Below are 24,407 nucleotides of genomic sequence, written 5' to 3'. Positions count from 1 at the left end.
TCCTGGTTGTCCTTACAGGAAATTCATGCTGGCTCTGGTGTGAGGGTCTCAAGGACCTGATTATTGTCCTTTTGTATATCCTAACACACTGTAGCCTTGTCCCTTATGGGAACGAGCAACTCTTTAGATCCAAGCTTTTTTCTATGTGCCTTATATGCTTTTCTATGTGCTATACATAGTGCTTTCTGTTATGAACATTATATTGGAGGCAATATAATTGCCAGGAGGCAGGACCTGTCCAAAAAGGAAGCTAGTGCTGCCACAGAATGACCTCTCAGAACTGGGCATGGTGGCACAAACCAGTTATCCCAATCCTTGGAAGGCTGAGGCAGGATTATGAGTTTGTGACCAGCTTGGATTATATAGAAAGACCTTATCTCAAAAAGACAGGGAGAGGGGGAAGAAGAAGATGAGGAAGGACACATCTCCTTAGGCAACTGTAAGTAGCCTGGAGTACATATCAGACATATCAGGCTGGCCTTGAACTTGCAGTGATCCTCCTGCTTCCATCACTAGAGTGCTAGGATTACAAGGGTGTCATCATGCCTGGCTCTGAAGCATCTTACCGTAGCTGGAGCCCTTTGTTTGTTCTGGTGCCGCCCAGCTGGTAAACTTTGGCAGTTTCCACAACCCCTGTGATCTCAGCCACCTAAGAGAAAGAACAGACACCAGTAAAACCCTCTTGCAGGCTTTCCACACCTTCTTCTGACTATCCACCCAAACACAGAATAGCTGTGAAAGAGGAACCCACAGGAGTCTATCTCATGGTTAGAATTCAGATGGATAAGGCCAGTAAACCTTATGTTCAGGGAGAGCAAGGTCCAGGAGAAAAGGCAGTCAGTCTGGAGGGGCCATTATAGAAAAGCCAAAGGTCAGTTCTTTTGTTGTTGTTGTTGTTGAGTGTTGAACATGCTAGGTTAAGTGAGTAATATTCCTAGCACTCCATCCTTAGAAAGAAAAGAAAGAAAGCAACAAACACTAAAACATTTACGTATGTGCCATAGCATGGTGACCAGAAGACAACTTTTGAGATTCAGTTCTCTTGTACTGTATTGGCTTCGGGGATCAAATTCATTTGTCAGACTTCGTGCAAGTGCCTTTATAAACTGGACCATCTCACCCTCATGGCACCCCATTAAACTGAATGTCCTTGCCAAGGCACAGCTGAGTGGAGCTCAAGGACAACTCTCTTTCCACCATGTGGATTCTGGGGATTGAAGTCAGATGGGGAGGCCTGGTGACAAACACGCTCCCTATTTCTTTTCTTTTCCTTTCTTCTTCCCTCCCTTCCTCCCTTCTCTCTCTTCTCTTCTTCTTCTCCTCTTCCTCCCCCTCCAACCCAGCCCACCCCCCTTTCTCAATGAGACAGGTTTTAACTAAGTTGGCCAGACTGTTCTTCAACTCCAGGCTCAAGTGATGCTCCCAGCTCTGTTTCCCAAACAACTGGGACTTTAGGCTCCCAGCGATAGACTAAACCTGGCTCTTACATATGTTTTCTTAAGAAAAGATTGGGCCAGGAAGATGGCTCAGAACGCAAAACAGCTTAGTGTAAAAGCCTATCTGACAACCCAAGTTGGATATCTAGAGCCTACATAGTAAGTCAGATGAAAGCTGGTCTTGAAGCAGGTTTTAATCCCAGCACTTGGGAGATAGACGCAGTGATCTTTGAGACCAACTTGGTCTCCAGACTGAGTCTCAGGATAGCTGGGGCTTACACAGGGAAACTGGGTCTCACCCTATCCCCCACCCCTAAAGAAGCCAGATGTAGTGGTACACATATGTAATTCCAGAACTTCCAGGGGGAGACAAAAGCAGGGACAGAAGAATAACCTTGAAGCTCATGAGCCAGCTAGTCTCCTAGAGTACACAGGGGTGGCAGAAGAGACTACTTCAAAACAAGACAAAAGTGAACAACTGGCTTCCTAAGTTGCCATTAGACCTCCACATACACACACCATGTTACTTACAACAATAATTAAAAAACAAGCAGACTGGCAAGATGGCTCAGTGGGCAGAGGGACTTGCTACTTGATGCAAGCTGAACAACCTCCAACAGTGTCCTCTGAATTCTACATGCACACTGTGCATGAATAACTTCCTCCACATGCTCTTACACATAGTAATACATTTTTTTTTAACGTTTTAAAAGTTGTATGTGTAGGCTGTTGAGATGGTTCAGAGGTTAAGAGCACTGACTGCTCTTCCAGAGGTCCCGAGTTCAGTTCCCAGAAACCACATGGTGGCTCACAACCATCTGTAATGAGATGTAGTACTCTCTTCTGGTGTGAAGACATACATGTAGACAAAATATTATATGCATAATAAATAAATCTTTAAAAAATCTTCTGTGTATGGATGTGAGTGGGTATGCTTGCCTGTGTGTTTGTGTTCATATGGAGGCCAGAGGCCAGGTGTCCTCCATCATTCTCTACCTCATTTTTTGAGATGAGGTCCCTCATGGAACTGGGAGACTGGTGTTCCAGCTGGACTGGCCAGTGAGCTCCTGGGATCTGCTTGTCTTTGCTCCTCAGCACAGATGTTATATGTGTGCACTGCCGAGCCAAGCTTTTATATGGGCACAGGAACTTAAACTCACGCTTGTGCAAAAGTACCTTGCTAACCGAGCCATCTCCCCAGCCCGAGATCCAAGGTCTTGAGCAAAATTTCTTTTTTGTTTTTTAATGAAACACCATTTTGAATACAGTTTAGGTTGCCCCATGAGCTGACTATGTAGCCCAGACTGGCCTAAACTCACTGAGCTTGTTCTGCATCTGCCTCTGACTGCAGGTACCACATGCATGTGTCTCATGTGTGGCACATTGGCCAAGGTCTAGTCACTCAAATGCGAAGGGTGTGAAGGCAAGTTTCACAGCTACTAGCACGCACACAAGGAATGAACTACATTAAACCAGCAAACACATCAACTGGGACCAGCATGGGTAAAATCTCTACTCAGGAGGCAGAGGCAGGCAGATGTCCGAGTTCAAGGCCAGCCTGGTCTACAGAGAGAGTTCCAGAACAGTCAGGGCTACAGAGAAACCTTCTCTTAGGGAGAAAGAAAAAAAAAAAAGTTCAAGTTTAGTGTGGGCTATGTAGTAAGATCCAGTCTAAAAAACCTGAATGAGAACAGGAAAAATAAAGCAGCAAAGCTCTAGCCCAGGCCATGGCAACAGTGCTGGCTGGAGCATAAGAGCAGGGCAGAGTTGGTGTCACTTTTTTCTCTTCCTTGTGTCTCGGTGACTTGTTATGTAACACGGCAATTTTTCATACATTGAAAAATTCATTCACTTATTTCTCAAACAAAATGTCTATATTATGTAAGATTGACCAGCTATGTCATGAATGTCCCTTCTCCCTTTCATGCTGAGAGGGAAAGAGAAGATTCTACATTCAAGCACACCAGTTCTTTGGGTTCCCAAGTACTCTTTTAGTTAGTTGTGAGTAATTCTCACTGTGGTATGAGCCGCTCTATAACAATTCAGCTTCATGTTGAAGGGATTGTTCAGTGGTTAAGAGCACTGACTGCTCTTCTAGAGGTCCTGAGTTCAATTCCCAGCAACCACATGGTGGCTCACAACCATCTGTAATGGGGTCTGATGACCTCTTCTGGTGTGTCTGAAGACAGCAATGGTGGTGTACTCAAAAAAAAAAAAAAATCAGCTTCTCTTCTGCTAGTCTGGCTCCTAAGTGTCTCCTAAAGGCCCATGGGCTGAAGTCTTGACATTGTTGACAATACAGGAAGGTAGCAGAAACCACCAGGAAGTTTTGTTGGCTTGTCCTTATTTTTGAGACTCTCACAACACAAAGCGGTCTTGCATTTCCTATGAAGAACAGACTCACCCTAAACTCAGAGAGCTTGCCTCTGTAGTACTGGGGTTAAAGACGTGCTACCATGTCCAGGGTCACTGGTGTGCTCTCAGGGTAACTATGAGCCTCCTGCTCTCTCATGCAAATCGTGGGAGGCCAGCAGTTTGCTTCCTTATGCACCTCTTTCACCAGCCCCTCTTTCAAGATCTTTTTATTTGGCTTTTCAAGACAGGGTTTCTCTGTGTAGCCCTGGCTGTCCTGGAACTCACTCTGTAGAACAAGCTGGCTTCAAACTTAGAGATCTGCCAATCTTTGCCTCCCAAGTGCTGGGACTAACCCTTTTGGGTCATAATAGTACTATTATGGCCTAAAATTTACTCTGTAGACTAGACTGGCTTCTGGCAATTCTTTTGCCTCTGTGTCTCAAGTGCTAGAATTAGAGGTGTGTGTCACCATACCTGGTCTTTTCTGTTCTTGAGACAGGGTTTCACTCTGTAGCCCAGGCTGGCTTCAAACTCATACCAGCCTCCCAAGTGCTGAAGTACAGGCGTGGGCTACTTTTCCTAGTTATAAGGGAAGCTGACTAATTCAAATGGTGGCAGAGTAACAGATTTGTTCAGCAGCTCCCACTCCCAGTAGACAATCATTATATTTAAAATATGGAAAATTGTCCAAGGGAAGAATACCAACCCGGTAAACTGGCTTGCTATTGTGGTTCCCAATGCCAATCCGTACAAAACATCCTGTGACAGTTTTAGCAAAGAAGGGCATGTGACACCAGCGCTCTAGCTTATGCCGTGATAACCGAACCCGATTCAGTTCCTCTGGTAAGGAGACTGGCTGTGACTTTGGAGGGATTTCTTCTTTCCTGTGAGAAACAAAGAGCAGTGTTCACTGTAAAACCACCAGAGAGACAGATAGCAAATTCTCAATACTTACCCAAAGAGCGGATGAAATAAAGGATCATGTAAGAGTCTAATCTATGCAGACTGCATCTATATATAAAGTCTACTTTATATATATATAAAGTAGTGCACTATACTGTGCACTGCCCTGACTGATGCTCCATCCCAGAACAGCAGCTGCAGACCAGCCTGAGGTGATGTGCTGTCAGTTAGAATCAACTAGGCCCAGGAAAAATGGCCAGGGGTGCAGCCAGGAGCCAGAGGCAGGAAAAATAGATATGCAGAATTGAAGGATACTAAACCGAGCCCAAAATGCAGTCCTTACACCTAAACTAGCTTTTCTTCCAAGACTCTTTCCACCAACCCCCCGCCTCCATCCCCCACTCCCACCACCCATAACAGCTAATCGAAGTTGTCAACTTGACACAGCTAGGAAGAACTCAAAATTGGGTGTAGGGTGTGTGGGGGGGGTGGGGCGGGGGGGTGGACTGTCTTAAACAGAATGGTCTGTGGGTATGCTGTGGGGCATTTTTTGCTGGTGATTGCTGTGGGAGGGCTCAGGCCACTATGGGAAGTGCCATCTCTGGAAAATTGGTCCTATATGAGAAAGCTGGCTGGCCAAGAATGAGACTGAGTAAGCCAATAAGCAGCATTTTCTGTTAGTTTCTGCTGCAAGTTCTTGCTTTGGCCTCCCTTAATGATAGAACCTTTGATTTGAAATAAACAATATCTTTCGATCCACTTCTCCTGCCTGCCAGATCCACACAGAGGCAGCTTACTCTTCTTCTTCATCAGACGATGACGTTCGGGATGATCGGTCTGACTTCTCACTGGATTTGTCGTCATCTTCCTCCTCCTCGTCATCAGAGTAGACCTCACTGGTTTTCAATGGCTGTTTTTTGGCCAGGAGCTCAGCTAGAACAATGGGGAAACATTTACCTATGTACTCTCCACAAATGAAAAATAGACCCATCTTTGATCTTTGGAAAGAACTGGAACGTAGAAAAGGACCCAAGCAGACAGTCTACCATTTCTATACTGGTCTTTGATAACCTGAGCCATACTTAGGTAAAACACAGTTAAGCATTCAGGTACCAAGATCAGATCCCACAGACCAAAACAAACAAATTAATTAAATTAAAAAAAAAAAAAAAAAGAAGGTTGCTACAAGGTGGGTAGAAATGGTTATCAACCACTCTAAAATTTTCCAACCCTCCCCACATGTTGGGGATTGAACCCAGGGACTCTTACATGCTAGGCAAGTGTTCCACCAGTGAGCTATATATGCAGCCCCTGTTCTCTTAAAGAAAAGGTTTTGATACTTCATTTATGTATGTGTGTGTGTAGAAGTCAGAGGATAACATGCAGGAGGCAGGTCGCTCCTTCCATCAAGTAGGATCTAGGAACTGCCTTTACCTGTTGAGCTATCTTGCTGGTTCCCTTGTGGTCTTTACTGTACTTAAGATGCTTGACGTTAGGCAAGAAAGAATTAAGAAAATTCATAATTATCTTTTGTTTTTCTCTTTTAAAAAATCTATTATGTGCGGGTGCCCGAGGAGGACAAAAGGTGTCAGATCCCCTGGAGCTAGAGTTACGGGTACTTAAGAATCTTCTAACGTGTGTAACTGATCTCTTGTCTGACAGAAGAGAAGCAAGCACTCTTAACCACTGACCCATCCCACCAGCAATGTTTGGCTTTTGACACCGACTCATTATGTAGTAAGTCTAGGTAAGCCTTGAACTCTGAAAGTATCACTCCATTACTCATGCCACTTCAATTTCAGTAAAGCTGTAAAAAATGAGTCAAAAAACAAGGAGAGATGGGCTGGAGAGATGGCTCAGTGATTAGCAGTTCCTACTGCTCTTCCAGAGGTCCTGATTCAGTTCCAGCACAGACATGAGGTGGCTCACAACCACCTCTAACTCTAGGTCCCGAGGATCTGGTTCCTCCTTCTGGCACCCTCATATACTCACAGACCCACACAAAGACACATGCATAGACATATAACTAAAAATCCATTGTTTTAGAAAGGAAGGCACTATCACTTTTTGAGTGACAAGGTGATTTTAAGGGGCCAATTAGTAACCACTGCAGGCTTCTGGTTCAGCTCACTGTTGCAACTACATAGCGTAGCTACTTCTGCAGCATGAAAGTGGTACTATAAGCCTGCAAGCAAAAACAAGTGATGCTTTATTCTAATGGAATTCTTTCTCTCAGCCTTGATGAGACAGCCTTGTGATGCTGTTACTCCCCCTAGCTGGCAATGAAATTTAAGTCACAAAAGATGGTTGTCTTCTCGTAGCTATAAAGAAAGAATGGAAGTAGACCTTGGTGTAGTGGTGTCTGTCTAGAACCCCAACTATTTAGGAAGCTGAGCCAGCAGGAAGGCGAGTTTCACGGTCAGTGTGGGCAATTTAATAAGATCTTGTCTCAAAATAAAAAGTCAGGCTGGAAAGGTGGCTCAAAAGGTGCTTGCCACCAAGCCTTGGCAACTGAAGTTTGACCCTCAAAATCCACATGTTGGAAGGAGAGAATCAAATCTCAAAAGATGTCTTCTGAATTCCACATATATGGCATATATGTGCCTCAAATATACGAACACAAATAAAATTTAAAAAGATGTTCTCATATACATATTTGTAGGAGGGTTCCTTCTCTAGCTCTTAAAAAACCCAAGCAACAACAAAAACTAACAACAACACACAAAAAAGAAACACCCTAAACCTCAAACTAGGAATAACCTCCAGAATATAAAACTTACACAGCTATAAGAAAGGAAGAAAAGAAGGCATGTATGTATGCATGCATGTATGTATGTTACCCATTGATGGTTGATGGTAAATAGCATGTAAGTCTGTTTTTATGCTTACAAAAAAAGAAGAAAAAAAATATATAGAGAAACAGGGTCTGATATATTTTAGACTGGCTTTGAACTTGCTATTTGGCCAAGGATAACCTCCAACTTCTAATTCTATTGCTTCAACTACCCCAGACAAATGCTGGGATTAGAGAGGTGTCTTCATGCCTGGAATTGAAACCAGGGCTTTGTGTATTGCTAGTAAAGCATCCTACCAACTGAATGACACCCCATCCCTTTGGTATGTATATGAAACATTTAAGTGATGCCCACTATGGGAAGGGGGCAAGGCATCAAGTAGAAGGATATGGAAGCTGAACTTCCCTTTAATATACCTTGTGTGACATTACGAAATACATCTTCATTCCCTTTCCTGGCACACAACTCCTAAAATCCATGGAGTCTTCAAAGTGATAGTGTCTTTTAGTATGCTAATGAGTTGACTGGTGGCTGCAAGCCCATAGGTAGCTTCAGGACAGGGGCTGGTCCCTGGAAAGACCAAGGCAGTATTAGAGAGCTGAGACTCAGATATTCAAGGAGAAAGAGGCTGAGGGTTAAGCAGATTACCAATGGCCAATTGATTTGCTCAATCTTTCCTCTGTAATGAAGCCTCAAAAACAAAAACAAACAAACAACAACAACAACAACGACCACAAAAACCTTCCATAGGATAGGATACAGAAATCTGAGTGTCTGAACCAGAGAAAGTTCCTAGAGGGTGGTCTGTCCTGAGGGCAGGGTTTCCTTGCAAATGTCCCACCCTATGAATCATTTCAGTTGTATCCTTTTAATAGCTCTTATAATAAACTTGATAACCTAACTAAACATGATGGTACATACCTGCAATCCCAGCACTGGGGAAGTAGAGACACAAGGATTACAAATTCAAGGTCAACTACAACTACACAGAGTTCCAGGCCAGACTAAGCTATTTAAGACCTTGTCTCAAACGATGAAAACACAAGCAAACCTAAGCATGCCTGAGTCATGTGCAACACTGTAGCAAATTAACTGAATTCAAAGGAGCTTCTGGCCCACAGCTCAGAAGCATAGATAAAAGAACCTGACATTCATGGGAGGAGTGAGCCCTCAATTTGTGGGTAGTATTGGCTCAGAGGTTGAATTGAATTAGGAAACACTTAGTCCGTGTCTGGTATAGAATCAGTTATTAGTTTGCCAGAGGAAGAAATTATCATACTAGAGATCATAGAAGTTTGTGTTGATTGTTGTTAAACATGTAAGAAACTGAATTTGGGGACTGGAGAGATGGTCCAGTGGTTAACAGAACTGGTTACTCTCCCATAGGCTCCTGGTTTGGTTCCCAGTACCCACACAGTGGGTCACATCTATCTCTAACTATAGTTCTAGAGGATCTGATGCACCAGGCATGTACCAGGTGCACAGATAGGCATATACAAAAAAATTATTCTCATATATATACATATACATATACATATACATATATATATATATATATATATATATTCAGTTTGTTTTTCCTCATAAATGTTTATTAGAAGACACAAATTTGGAACCACTTGGATTTTATAATTTATATGCTCATGAAACAAAATAATAATTAAAAGGCTATTTTTAAACACCAAAAGGAAAACAAAACATTAATTTGATGAATAACTATACAGAAATGAACTGTAATAAGTAACTTAAAAAAAAAGATCTGAGTGTGATGTGATGAAGACCTGTAATCCCAGTGTATGTATGTGTATCACATGTGTGCACTAACCCTCAGAGGTCAGAAGAAAGTACTGGATCCTAGATCTGGTGTTACTTGTGGTTGTGAGCCACCCCGTAATGCTGGAAATCAAACACAGCTCCTCTAGAACAACAGCAGGTGCTCTTAAGTGCTGAGTCAGCTCTCATTTCCTCTTACCTTTTTTTTTTTTTTTTTTTTTTTTTTTAAATTAAAAAGAAAAGGGCTGGAGAGATGGCTCAGTGGTTAAGAGCACTGACTGCTCTTCCAAAGGTCCTGAGTTTAATTCCCAGCAACCACATAGTGGCTCACAACCATCTGTAATGGGATCCAAAGCCCTCTTCTGGTGTGTCTGAAGAGAGCTACTGTCATATACATACAATGAATGAATGAATGAATAAATAAATAAATAAAATCTTTAAAAAAAATTTAAAAAAAAAAAGGGTAATAATACCATCAATGGGCAAATGTGTTCTCAATAATGGTGTTGGAGCTAGGAAGTGGTGGCGCACGCCTTTAATCCCAGCACTTGGGAGGCAGAGGCAGGCGGATCTCTGAGTTCCAGGTGAACCTGGTCTACAGAGTGAGTTCCAGGACAGCCAGAGATACATAGAGAAACCCTGTCTCACCAAAACAAAACAGAAATCAATGGGTGTTGGAAAAATTGAATGATATAAAAAAAGGAAAGATAAGTTGACCCCCTTTATGCCATTTATTAAAATTAACTGAAGATGGATCAAAGACCTAATTAATTAAAGATGGAGCAAAGATCTAAATTAAGAACTAAAGTACAAAAATCTTAGAGAAAATCACTGGAGAATTATGACATTGGATTTGGCAAGGATTTCTTGAATATGACATCAAAAGGTTATAAAAACAAAAGAAAACGAGGCATCAGCTGGTGTGGTAGTATATGGCTTTTAATCTCAGCATCTGGGAGAAAGAGGTGGGCAGATTTCTGTGAGCTCTATGTCAGCTTAGTATTCATAGTGAGTCTCCGGACAGCTAAGGCTACAAAGAGAAACCCTACTGGAAGGGAGGGAGGGAGGGAGGAGACTGAAAAGAGTCAGGCATAAAAAGATTATATATACATGATTTCATGCATATGAAATATTTAAAAAGCAGATGAGTGGCTGCCTTAGGCTGAGAAATTGTGGGTTTCTTATGAGTAAGTGCACAAAAATTACTGTTTTACTGGACAGACCTGTGAATTCTACATAATAAAAGCTGTCTGCATTGTAAACTTTTCATGAGTAAACAGTATTTTATAAGCTTTATTTCAATAAAGTTGTTACAAAAAATAAAGATGTAGCTAGGTCATTAGGGTGCCTGCCTGGCACAGATAAGGCCCTGTGTTCAGTCCTTAGCGTCAAATAACCCAGCTGTGGTGGAAAATGCCTGCGATCCTAGTTCTCCAGAGGTAGAAAGAGGAAGTTCTGAAGTCTAAGGTCATTCTTTCACTCTTGGCTACATAGCAAGCTTGAGGCCAGCCTGGCTATATGAGACACTGTCTCCAAAAAGAAAAATAAAGGAGTATTAAAAGTACATAATCTTTTCTTTCTTTCTTTCTTTCTTTCTTTCTTTCTTTCTTTCTTTCTTTCTTTCTTTCTTTTGTTTTAAATGAGATCTTGCTATGTTAATCAAAGTAGCTTCAAATACAGGGGTTCAAGCCATTATCTTATCTCAGCTCCTCAAGTAGTTATGAAGAGAGGTACGTTGCCACCATTTTTTAAAAATTATATTTTACTTTATATGTATGGCTGTTTTGCCTATATGTACATCTATGAACCAGGTGCATTCGGGACCAGAAAAGTGTATCAGATTCCCTGGAAGTGGAGATACAATGGTTGTATACAGTCATGTGGGTATTGAGAATTGAAATCAGGGTCTCTGGAACAGCAGCCAGTGTTCTCAACTGCTAGGCCATCTCCCCAGCCCTATGCCTCACTTTTTGATGTTATCCTTAAAACAAATCGAAAAACAAAAGCAAAACCAAAATCCTAGGATAATCAGGTGAATGAATACTCTTCTGTGCAGACTGTAGTCTCTACAGTCAGCAGAAAGGGCTGCAAAGAGAAATGAATAATTCCAAATCTCAAACGTAACAAAGCAACATGACTGCGGGGTGGGGAGTACTCTAAGGATGTGGTTGGCATCAGAGCCCACAGTTGGCATGTCTACCCCTCGGTTCCATTTCCAGCATCCTACCACTTGTAAAAGATTAAAAGTATAGGATCAATGATAGAACACTTGATTGCCTAAGATGTATGAGGTCCCCAGTTCAATCCTGACTTGGGCAGGGAGAGAAAGAAAGGGATGTTATATATGATTATCCTAAGAACCAAGCAAAAGCCATTTGGGGAGTTCAGCTGCACCCTCTTGTGAAAAAGGATTATCCCATATGGGCTTGCAGACTGTGTACATCCTCTCATGGAGGCTTCAGGGAGGGGCTAGAGTATGGAGTGGGGCACCAGAAGAGTAAGGCTGCTCCATCTATTCTGGGAAGCCCTCATCCCTGCTGGGTATGGCATTTCAGGGAAGGAACACTCACATTCCTGTAAGTCAAGCCTTGCCCACTGAGATGATTATTGGATCATTTGAAGTGGGATGATCCATTTCTAATGTGGATCTTAGAGGTGAGAAGACCCACCTCTAATCTGGGCCATCTTAATATCTGAAAGCCTATATAATAATAATAATAATAATAATAATAATAATAATAATAATAATAATAATAATCTGAAAGCCTATATAAAGGTGATGGAAGAGAGAAGCTCTCTTTTTGCCTGCTTTCTTCCATCCTTAATTCTATTCCTTCACTGGCATAGAGTCTACTTCTTTAGGATTCCAGCATATTTTGAAGAACAGCTGAGACATCTGGTCTTGTAGATTGAACAACCGTTGGATTCTTGGACTTTCTGTACATAGGCAGCCATTGTTGGATAAGCTGGACCCGTGAGTCATTCTAATAAATCAGACTATAAGTTCTTTTACTCCTACAGAAGCCTGACTAATACAACCATGTTTGTAAGGAAACCCATTGTAAGGAAACTCACTGATTCTCCAGAGTAAAGTCTGGTGGGGTCATGATGTTTCCCTGGGACTTCAGGAGGAGGAGGAAAAGGAAGAGGAGGAGGAGGAGGAGAAAGGGGAGGAGGAGGAGGAGGAAGAGGGGGAAGTTGTTTATGTCTCCTCCTGGGAGGAAATCTTAGCAACAGGGAAAGGAGGGAAGGATTTTAGAAAGAAGCGTTGGGGTTTTGTCAAGGGGCCATAACCAGTTGACTAATTGACTAGGAAAAATAACAGCTGTACCAGATTATAAGAAAGCATGGATGATTCTCATAGATATTAAGAATAAATCCCCACAACTCCATGTAAAGAGAAAGAAGAGAGTAAAACTGCAGAATACTCAGCCTTAAATGGAATATTTATATCATATCCTCCTTACAAGGTTCAAGGGACCTCTGCTGAAGAGGGAGCCAAACACTGAGTATTTATTAGATCACGAGGGATTCAATGCTTTTTAAAAAAGATTTATTTATGTGTATGTTTGTGTCTATGTGTATGTATGTACATGTATGTGGGTGGGTGCATGCTCCTGCTTGTGTGCAGGGGCCAAGAGGGCATTAGAATCTTCAGAACTGGAGTTTTAGGTGTTTGCAAGATGTCCAACTTGTTATGGGTGTTGGGATCCAAACTATAGTTCCTCATTTTTGTACAGGATGCACTCTTAACCACGGAGGCATCTATCCAGCCCTGTTTTAGAGAGTTGACTCAGCAGCTTAAGAGCACTTACTGCTCTCACAGAGGGCCTGGATTTAGTTCCCAGCACCCATAGAGTTGCTTGCAACTGTCTATATCTCCACTTTTAGGGGATCTGATGCCACGATAAGTAATGAACTTACTGTGGTGAGTTCAAGGCCAGTATGGACTATGAGACAATTTTCAGATAAAACAAACAACCCCCCATGTGAGTCCTGGAGTTAGGAACATAGCTTAGTGGAGAGGATCTGACTAACATGCACAAAGCCCTGGCTTTTATCTACAGCACCCACAAAAAGAAATAACACTGAGGCTCTTGACTATAAGAGATGTTGAATTATTATAGTTAAAACGCAGCATTGTTAATATTCACTTTAGACAATCTGATGGACAAAGAAACTATAGATTAACAAGTGGAGACTGGACAATGGGATCAAAGATGCTCCTTAGACCACTGCCATTATGTCCACAAGTTTCTATTACATAGAGAGCTAACAAAAGGAAAATAAGCCAACATCATTCATTTCCCCACTCACCTGTTCTGTTCTTCCGTTTTTCTCGCTCTGCTTTTAGCTCCTCCATGGCTTGAGATTTCTTATCTAGTTTCTCATCCCGCTTTGAACGCCGTTCTTTATTATGGGAGGTAACCTAGGGAGGTATGTAAGGCATCCTTTTTACTCCATCCTGGTAAGATTCTCTATACCAACACTCAACACTTCTGGTCCTTGTGAATTAAAGTGTACAAACTTTAAAAAACCTAGCTAAGCATATGCCTTTTGTTCCAGCACTCAAAAGAGAGAGGCAGATGGATCTCTTTGAATTGAGTCCAACCTGGTCTAAGTATTGAGATAGTGAAGACAAGGTCTATACAATGAGACCTTGTCCCAATAGAAAAAAAAATAGATTAATGGATCATCAGAGTGAACTCTTCCTAGAAGAGCACTCCATATTATGATCTAGTATTTGTTGATATCTTCAGATGTAGAGATGACTAACTTTTATAAATTTTATTAACTATATTTATACTGAGTCTAGGGTGATACATTCTGAGTAAACAATCAAGCTAGTTACCTGGGAAAGCTTACCAACTTACCCTTCAGGGATGCTCACACTCTGGTGGGTCCCTATTTAGCCAGACTTGAGTGAACAAGTCCTAAGGAGTTCATCAGTGTAGCTAATGGTGAAATGGTGTTCAGAGACTAAGGAGATCCACAGGGTGTAGATACAGATTATCTCACGCGTCTGCACTGTCTAGCCTAGGCTATTACCACCGGTCTCTTGTATAACGTGCTCCACACAAACAGCTGTGTTCTGAGGATGGCCTACCTGAGATTCTTGAATCTGTGTCAGCTTTTTCTTTTCTTGTTCTTCTTCCTGCTTTTTCTTTTTTTCTTTCTTTTCTTTCTTTTTGGCTGTTTTTAGTTTTTTCTTAATTTCAAATCTGGTTAAAAGATATTTGTTTGGTTTTAAAACGGAATAAAAATATATGTAAACACTGGTTTCTATTGGCTAGAAGACAAGAAGTAAGAAAAGGAGTTAAACATTTTTGAATACAAGAATATTAGACAAACACATAAAAATAATTTTTTTGCTTCCTGAAACTCCAGTGCCCACTAAGTATGTTAAAATTGTTGTCTATGGGGCAAAGAGAGATGCTTTAGTGATTTAGAGCACTGCCTGCTCATTCAGAAGACCCAGGTTCATTTTCCAGTACCCACATAGCAGCTCATAACACTCTGTAGCTCCAAGAACCTGATCTCTTCTCTCCTGTGAGCACGAAGCATGCATGTGGTACACAACAGAAAGGCAAAACACCTACACAAATAAACTCAACTAAAAAGTAAAAACAAAACAAAGTAAAGAACAAACAAAAAATCCCAACCTACTCAAAAACATTAATTTGGAATGGACATGAGAAAAAACATTCAAATTGGGAGTTCAAGGTCATCTTCAGCTGTATGAGTTTGAGGCCAGCTTGGGACACATGGGACTCTGTCTCAATAAAGAAAATAAACATGTATCAAATAAAAACAGAGCAGAATATACTGAAATTAACTGAAAATAGGTGCTCAAACATTTGAATATCAGCATTTATAGTATGTGGTGGTTTGAATATGCTTGGTCCATGGGAAGTGGCACCATTAGGAGGTGTGGCCTTCCTGGAGGAGGTGTGGCTTTGTTAGAAAAAGGGTGTCACTGTAGAGGTGGGCTTTGAGGCTTCTATGCTCAGGCTCTGCCCAGTGTGGCTGGCTTAAGATCAAGATATACAACTTTCAGCTCCTTCTCTGGCACCAAGTCTGAATGCTGCCATGCTTCCCACCATGATGATAATGAACTGAACCTCTGAAATTATAAGCAAGCTCCAACTAAATGTTTGCCTTTATAAGAGTTGCCCTAGTCGTGGTGTCTCTTCACAGCAATGGAATTCCTAACTAAGACACAGTGCATTATATGTATTAGAAAAAAAAAAGGCAAGAACAACTTTCATGGCAATTGAACAAATGCAGAAACAAACTGCAGCATATATAATGTAGCATGTATAATGAAATGCTACTCAGCTCTAACAGGGAATGAAGTGCCAATATATGCTACATGGACTAATTTTAAAAACGTGTGAAGTTGAGCACAGGATTTATATACCAGTGTCCTACTTGGGAGTAGGTGCTGAGGTGTAAGGACTATTTGAGCTCAGGAGTACCAGGGCAACACAGCAAGATTCTGTCTCTAGGGATTGGAAAAATGGTTCCTTGATGCTTAGGTGCACAGGCCTGGGTTGGATTGCCAGAACTCATTGCAATGGCTCACAGCCATTTATAAGTCCAGCTCTGGATGATCTGATGCCCTCTTCTAGCCTCTGCAGGCACTAGACACTTACATGGTACACAGACATACGTGTAGGTAATACACCCAAACATTTTTAAATGATAATAATAATAAAAGAAGCTGTACAGTTGTCGTGCGGGCCTTTAATCCCAGAAATGAGGAGGCAGAAGCAGGGGATCTCTGAGAGTTCAAGGCCAGACTGGTCTACAAATAATTTCCAGACAGCCAAAGCTACACAGAGAAACCTTGTCTTAAAAAAAAAAAAAAAACAAAAAAACAAAAACAAATAAAAAAGAAACCCTAAAACCCAAAATTTTCCCAAACAGTAACAAAAGCTGAAGAGAACTTTTTGAGTGGCTATACTGTACTGCTCCAGAACTACAGAACACCATAGCTCTCAGGAGGTTTGTTACCACCTTCGACATTCTTTTAGTTGCTAAAAATGTCACTGAATATTGCCTGCTTCTTAAAGGGGAGAAAACAGAGGCTCAGTGATAGCATGCTTTCCTAGCATGAGAAAAGCTGCCTCAGTTTGATCCTTGGTTCCTCCACTCCCTTAAAAAGATAAAACTCACTGTGTGGTGATACCCGCTTTTAGTTACAGCACTCAGGAGAGAGCCAAGGACATCTCTGTGAGTTTAAAGTCAGCCTGGTCCACATAGCATGTTCCAGACAATTCAGAGTTACATGGTAAGCCCTGTCTTATAAAATGGAAAAAACTCAAATATAAAGTTTGGGACAAATTACTCTGAACATTTGTGATCCTAGACTTTTATGTCAACTTCTTATGGTTCCACAGTTCAGAAATCCAAACTTCAGAAGTCACCTTTCCTCACCCACAACCCCAAGGCAGTATTCCAAGTCCTGACAGGTTATCTTGTAGGCATTCACACTCAAAATTAATACCTACCACTTTCTGCTGACTGAAAGCCCAACATTATTATCTATACTTAATATGGTCTCCAGAAAGAACAACCAGGCTCCTGAGCAACAGAATTAATGGATAACATGCTTCAATTGTCTTCTAAGATAGTAGGTAGTCAGGAAAGGAAGCCAGTTCTGGGAACTCTGTTACCCAAGAGAGAGAAGACAAGTCCACTTTGACCTTTCTGGGAGATGAGAAAGAACTTTTGCCATTTAAAATAAATATGGCAAACCCTCAGGAGCTTGAAACAGGTTCTGATTAAACACTTAAGTGCTTACAGCAGTGCTGAGAATGGAACCTGGGGACTTGGGTAAATCATGCAAGCAGTTTACAGTGAGCCACATCACCAGCCCAACATTTCAGCCTTTTGTTCTATTTAAGACAGTTTTGCTGGGCAGTGGTGGCGCACGCCTTTAATCCCAGCACCTGGGAGGCAGAGACAGGCGGATTTCTGAGTTTGAGGCCAGCCTGGTCTACAGAGTGAGTTCCAGGACAGCCAAGACACAGAGAAACCCTGTCTGGAAAAACCAAAAAAAAAAAAAAAAAAAAAAATCTAGAGTCCCAGTCTGGGAGATATGAGCCACCAACGTTGGCCCACATTACTTTTGTTAATTAGTAAAATGACATTCTAAATTCAAGGGCTGGAGAGACGGCTCAGTAATTAAGAGAGCTGCTACACAACAATCAAGTACAGAGTTCACATCTCAGCATCCACATAACAAGCCAGGCAGTCTACACATACCTGCAATCCCAGCTCCAAGGGGAGTGGAAATAGGACAATCACTGGAGCTTGCTGGTTTCGAGCTTAGCCTAGATCCTTCCTCAAATGAATAGGTAGAATATAAAAAGACACCTGACGCCCTATTATGACTTTTGTGTGCACACATGGGCATGAGTACCTACATATATCATACACAAAACAAGCACACACACACACAATATTTAAAAGTCAGATTATATAAATATAAAAGCCAAGAAAGTCAAGACTTCCTCAGTAGTTTTTGTCTTGTAGAAGTGAAATAATATACTTACTTTATTTTTTACTTAAATTACACTAGCTGATGGTGGTACATATATGCCTTTAATCCTAGTACTAGGGAAACAGAGGCCAGCCTCATGCACAAATTAAATTAAATTAAATTCCAGGACAGCCAGGGCTACACAAAGAAACCCTGTCTTGAAAAAAACAAAAGTAAATAAGTAAAAATTAATTACATTTTATTTATCTTTTGCATATTTGTTTGTTTTTTAGTAAGTAGCTCTGGCTGTCCTGGAACTCACTATGTAGACCAGGCTGACCTCATAACTGCCTTTGCTTCCCAAGTGCTGGCATGTGCCACTACACCCAGGAAAACTTGTTTTAAATTTTAAAAAGGAAGACACTGCTCAGTAGTGGAATTTTTTTTTTCCCCTTCCCTTCTCCCTCTTGCTCCGACCTCAAGGATCTTTCTTTCTTTCTTTATTATATGTAAGTACATTGTAGCTGTCTTCAGACACACCCCATAAGAGGGCATCGGATCTTATTATGGATGGTTGTGAGCCACCATGTGGTGGCTGGGATTTGAACTAATAACGTCTGGAAGAGCAGTCAGTGCTCTTAACCACTGACCCATTTCTCCAGCCCCACATGCTCAAATCTTAATTGTAGTGCATTTTCACAAAGCACTGTTGGAACACTTTCTTGTGCACTGTTTAAAGATGATCTTTTTATGAAGCATTGCCTGTCAAGGTGTTGAGTAAACATGTTCTCCATTACCTTCTGCTTGGTTTAATAAAGAGCTGAATGGCCTATAGCAAAGCAGGAGATGATAGGCCGAACTTCCAGCAGAGATAGGAACTCTGGGAAAGAGAGAGAGAGGTGGGAGATTTGCCAGACAGACAGAGGAAGAAGGAACAGGTGCAGAAACTGAAGAAGAGGTAACTAACAAGCCCTGTAGTGGGACGGAGCTAGATGGTCAGGTTGACTTAGATGAGCTATTTGAGGGTCCGCCAAGCTCAGGCCAAGCTCTCATAATTAATAAAAAGTCTGTGTCATTCCTTGGCAGCCGTGGGCCAAGACATCCTGTAAAATGAAGTGTCTGGCATCTCATGTAATTTATCAAAAATTGTAATAAGTAAGAAAAACAATTACATGGGTAAAGCCATATACCACTGTGAACCTGGAGAAAATCTTCAACTGTGAGAAACAAAATGAGTGCACAGGGTGGCGACAGCCTTACCTTCTTTTCAACACCTCCCTCTTCTCTATGCGGTTGAAGAGCTCCTGCTCCCGCTCCTTCTCTGTCATCTGCTCCAGTCGGGCCCTGTCTTCCTCATCTCCCATGAGATCCTCTCCATAGCCATCATGAAACTCTTCATCTTCTGACGAGGAGTCTGAATCTGAACTAGAAGAGGAGCTGTTGCTGTCAGAATCTGACACTTCACCTGCAATGAAAAACCAACAAAAATCACACCACGCTATGTGACACATGCCACCCCTTGGCTCTCCCACAGGAAAGGCACACAGCCATTTCCACCCACTTGGGATGTCTCCTTGATCTGTCTTTGGTAAATGCAAACAGGTAGGGAAATTTAGGCTAGAAAAATGACCACAATCTTTTCCTTCAAACTCATGTTCTTCCTGCCTCTGCCTCCTGAGTTCTAGGTTTACAGGGCTGTGATACCTGCCACTCATCTTTTAACTCAACTTGGTTACTCTGAAAAAAATTTTTACAGACCTATAAAAACAACCTATAGATAGATAGACAGGCAGACAGACAGACAGACAGATAGATAGAAAGATAGATACAGACAGACAGACAGACGTCAAGTTTTGTTGAGTGGTGGTGGTGCACCCCAGGACTTGGGAGGCAGAGACAGGCAGATCCATGTGAGTTAAGAGGTCAGTCTGATCCACAGAGCTAGTTTGAAGATAGTCTGGGTTACACAGAAAAACCCTGTCTCAAAAAAAACAAAACCAGAGCAAAAACAAAAAACTAAAAAATATAAAGGCCAACCCTCATTCAAAGATACTGGTGAGATATGTGAAGTTGTATAGGTAGTATTAACAAGTGATCTAAGTAAAGAAAATATGAAATCAAATTGAGACAGGGATTCCCTGTGTAGCCCTGGCTGTCCTGGAACTCTGTAGACCAGGCTTGCCTTTAATTCACAGATCTACCTGCCTCTGCCTCCTGAGTGCTGGAATTAAAGGTGTGCCAACCACCACCCAGCTCTATTTCTTAATTTTTAATCACCTAATTTGTTTTTCGAGATAGAGTTTCTCTGTATAGCCCTGGCTGTCCTGGAACTCACTCTGTAGACCAGGCTGGCCTGGAACTCAGAAATCCACCTGCTTCTGCCTCCCAAGTGCTGGGATTAAAGGCGTGCACTACTACTGCCTGGTATTACCTAATTTTTTATTACGTTTGAGTGGGGGGGAGAGGGGAGAGAGGAGGAGAGGGGAGGAGAGGGGAGGAGAGGGGAGGATAGGGGAGAGGGAGATGGAATAAATATGAATGAGAATATGCTTGTATCAGGGCAGTATTTTCCTAACTTTTGAGGCTCCAGGGGTCAAACTCAACTTCTCTTGGTGGCAAGCACCTTGACCTATTGAGCCATCTAGCAAACCCAGTTAACTTTGTTTTGTGTTGGAAGCTCACTGTGCTTTCCAAGTTGGCCCCCAAATTCTGGGTTCATATGATTTAACTCCCTTATTAGCCTCTTGAGCAGCTGGGATTTACAGGGGTATACCACCAAGCTTGGATTAGCCTCTGTCAACACCATTCTAATTTTGAAGAATTAAAGCCTGCTATATAGTTTAACAGAATTCTGTGAGGTGGTAATGAACACAATGTGACAGCTTACTCTATCAACTTGACTAGATCTAGAATCATATAGAAGACAAGCTTCTAGGTATGCTGATGATGGGATGTCTTGATGAGGTTAACTGAGGTGGGAAAACCAACTCTAAAAGTGAGTGGCACTATTCCTTGAGTTTAAAGCCTGGATGTACAAAATAAAGAAGAGGAGCTATGCACCAGCATTCATCTCTTCCTGACAGTAGATGTACTGCAGCCAGATGCCTATGCTCTGGCCACCATGCCTTGCCCCTATGATGGGCTATATCCCAAACTATGAGCAAAAATAAACCTTTTCTCCTTTGTTTTATTACAGCAATGGAAAAATTAACTGATAAACCCCATCTTACTGTGTAGCCTTGGCTGTCCTGGAACTCTCTACATAGACCAGACTGTCCTGCTTCTCCCTGACAAGGGTTGAGATTAAAAGCTTCTCCACCTTGCCTACCTCTGGAGTCTGTAGAGTCCCCACCAGCTAGAAAGCTGCCATGTGGATGCCCTGTCTTAAACATCTCAGTCTTTATGTCATAAGTGAATAAACCTGAGCTTTTAATTTTTATTCTATTTTTATCATTTTTAATTATTAGTATGTGTGTCTGTGTGGGGAAGTACACAAATGCAGTGCCTTCAGAAGCTAAGGTATCAAATCAAATCCTCGTGGAGCTGGAGTCACAGGTGCTTGTGATTTACTGGGAAACTAACTCAGGTCTTCTGTAAGACTCTACTGCTTTCAACCACTGAGCCATCTCCCCACCTCAACCTGTATTTTTTATAAATTAATAATACTACATCAGAATGGTTATAGTCATGGGTGGCTGACAGACAAATTAAATATATGACTAGTGCAACTGAGAATCTAAATTTTAAGTATAAATTTTATTTAAGTTTAAATAGCAACAGTTATCCCCTAATCTGGCTTAGTGTTGGTTTGTTCTGGCAAAAAACACTTCAGGTTATGAATCTGGCAAACATATTATAAAAGTTATCTATGTCCTTTGCTGTTCCTGCCTTCATGGTGCTGTGGATCAATCTTGGGACTCTAAGCATGACAAATCAGTGAGCTGCCACCAAGCTACAATCCCACAGCTTTTAAAAGTCACCTTCATTCCTCTTCCTCCTCTTTCTCCAGCTGTTCTTCCTCCTCCTCCTCTTCCTCACTGTGCAGTCCTGGCTGGGGAACCTATGCTAGGCCTTGGTGTTGCTGTATGATTTCCCCACCCCCACCCCGCCCTAGGCAACTCTTCTCTGCCTTCCCTCTTAGTGTCACACCAGAAGTATGTGACACCTGTCTGTGGCTACTGGCACTGATAATTTGGATCACTTGGTTTCTGTTTAAAGGCTAGTATGTACTAGGCAATGCTTTTAGACTACATGGATATCTTGTTCTCCAGAAATTCAAACTCATCCAGTAGATTTTGATAATTCTGAATTGTTTTTTCCTTTTCTCAGACTCAGAAGTTTGAGACCAAAAGATCACCAGTTCAAGGCCAACCTGGACTACATAGAGAGGACAAGGTCAGTTTGACCTGAATAGCAATAACGAAAACAACAAAATAAAAAAGACAGCATACATTACTAATGGGTATTAAATCATCAGTCACACCAGAATTTGTTTGATTTAACTTGCATTCATAGACGAGTGCTTAAAACCAAGTTAGGCCATTTTTTTGGCCAAAAACAAACAAACAAACAAACAAATAAAATTTACTATTCTAGTCATTGAACAAGTTCAGCTGTCAAACTACTATTGACAAACACAGCAAAATTCCTGAATTATCACCATGGAGAAATATTTTCTATGGGACTTGGTATCTGTTTCAAAGATTTCCCATTCTCAGTCAGACCAAGAATTTCCCAGAAAAAAAGAGCAAGTACTCAAGATTAAGAGGAGCCCAATGCAGGAGATCTGCGGCCACACGTCAGCAGCCTAGCCAACCCTTTGGTATTAAGGACCCACAGGACCCTTCCTTTCCCCTTCTCAAGACTCCTGCTGGGCTGGGTGCTGGGCTCACCTTCCTCGGGGGCTGAGCTCTCAGCTGAGCTGTCTCTGTCTGAGCTGCCCGAGGAGGCAGCTTTGCTGGCTTGCTTCTTCATGGCTCCTTTCTTCTCTACTTTTCTGGCTTTTCCTTTCTTCTTATTTTTATTGCTCCCAAATGTCCACTATAAGGAGGGGAAAAAGGAAAATTGAAATAGAACTAGGCACTTTAATGAAGTGATACATGCTTATAATACCACTACTTTTGAAAGGGAGGCAGGAGGCTTCTGAGTTTGAAGCTAGTCTGGAGCTGCATAATGAGACTGTGGTTTTTGTTTTAAAAAAAAAAAAACAAAAACAAAAACCAAAACACGAAACCAAGAGAAAACAACTTTTCCTATTTTCCTCTGTGGTAGAGATGACACCAAATGCTGAGGGCTGGCATGCTGGGTTAGAGTACACAGGCTAGCTGAGCACTCATGTGGGTCTCAGGAAAACAGAACTTTCTGCAGGAGAAAAACGACAAAAAACATAGGGAGAAAAGGACAAAAGCCACCCTGTGGCATGAATAATAGCTTTGGCAACTCCAAGGAAGCAGTAAGTAAAGTTAGACTGTTAAGTCTGAATACTGAATCTTGTTTAAAAAAAAAAATCTGGACTGCGAAGCTGGAGAGACAGCTCAACAGTTATGAGTCCATACTGTTCTTGCAGAGGACCTAATTCAGCCACAAAGACAAGCACTAAGTCACATTGTTAGTTAGTGCAGAACTAGATTTGGAACAGAGAACTAACTCATCAATACACTGGGCTCCATCCAGTGTCTCCTGCTTCCTGGTGTTTTCTTTACTTTGCTGTGGTAGTGTACAGTACATGTGGATGTGAGAGCATCTGTATGTTTGTGTATGTACAAGCCAAAGGTCAATGTCCAATGTCTGTTTCTGTACTGCGCTCCACTTTAGTCTTTGAGACAGGATCTCTCACTGAGATTGCTGGAAGGGAGCTCCAAGGATCCATCTGACTTCATTAACCCCAGTGGGAAAGTTATGGATGTGCACCTTCAGCTTCTATGTGGGTGCCAAGGACCTGGACTCCTGTCATCATGCCTGCATGGCAGGCAACTTTACTGAATGCATATCATACAGACTGAAGACTGGAGATGACTCCAAAGTTAAGAGTCCTGGCTGCTCTTTCAGAGAATTGAGGTTTAGTTTCCAGCATCCACACAGTAGATCACATCCATGTGCTGAGTCCAATTTTAGGAAATCCACTGCAATTTTATGGCCTCCATGACACCAGGCACCCAAGGGTTGCACATGCAACATATACATGCAAGCAAAACACCCATACATTTTTTTAAAAAAAGTAATCTGGATTATGCTGTAACAGTGTTTCATTAAATCATAAACATGAGATTCTGGACTTGTAATTATTAAGAAACCTGAAATTTGGTCACTAAAATAACGGGCAGCACATGCTCTCAATTCTAGCCAAAAAGTCTTTTGATGTTTTAATTTGCTGTTTTAGAGTAACTTTAGTTAAAAACCAAAATGGTGAATTGTAGGCTACTTTTTAATTTTCATTCTACAAGGAATGTGTACTAAATTATGATGACCCTTTCATCAACAGAGACAATTCTGTAAACTAAAATCTCTACATCTACTAGTTAGCAACAGCATAGCATCTTTGCTCCTCCTCTAGTAGGGTGATAAACCTAGGTCACCTAGGATCAGTCCATTTATGATGGAGAGTTTCTGTTGTTTTGGTAAGTCTGGAGAAGTAGGCATTTTAATTAGTTTCCCACA

At 41.6% G+C, this 24,407-nt stretch overlaps 1 protein-coding gene across 1 annotated transcript in view; it reads right to left on the bottom strand.

The window, feature by feature from the left end:
* The window catches only part of Rtf1 (RTF1 homolog, Paf1/RNA polymerase II complex component), a 56,631-nt gene that overhangs the window by 9,192 nt on the left and 23,032 nt on the right, over positions 1-24,407 (bottom strand). Inside the window, exons 3-9 of the mRNA XM_034495422.2 lie at positions 22,643-22,790; positions 19,011-19,215; positions 14,370-14,484; positions 13,580-13,691; positions 5,492-5,627; positions 4,498-4,675; positions 567-649 (exon numbers count right to left, since the gene is read on the bottom strand). Of these exons, the coding sequence (XP_034351313.1) occupies positions 567-649; positions 4,498-4,675; positions 5,492-5,627; positions 13,580-13,691; positions 14,370-14,484; positions 19,011-19,215; positions 22,643-22,790 (977 nt within the window). The remainder of the gene's footprint in view (positions 1-566; positions 650-4,497; positions 4,676-5,491; positions 5,628-13,579; positions 13,692-14,369; positions 14,485-19,010; positions 19,216-22,642; positions 22,791-24,407) is intronic.

Source organism: Arvicanthis niloticus, chromosome 2 (genome assembly GCF_011762505.2).
Source record: "Arvicanthis niloticus isolate mArvNil1 chromosome 2, mArvNil1.pat.X, whole genome shotgun sequence".
Classification (NCBI taxonomy): Eukaryota; Metazoa; Chordata; class Mammalia; order Rodentia; family Muridae; genus Arvicanthis; species Arvicanthis niloticus.
The sequence above is the reverse complement of the archived record's forward strand: the minus strand, read 5'-3'. Positions and strand labels throughout refer to the sequence as shown.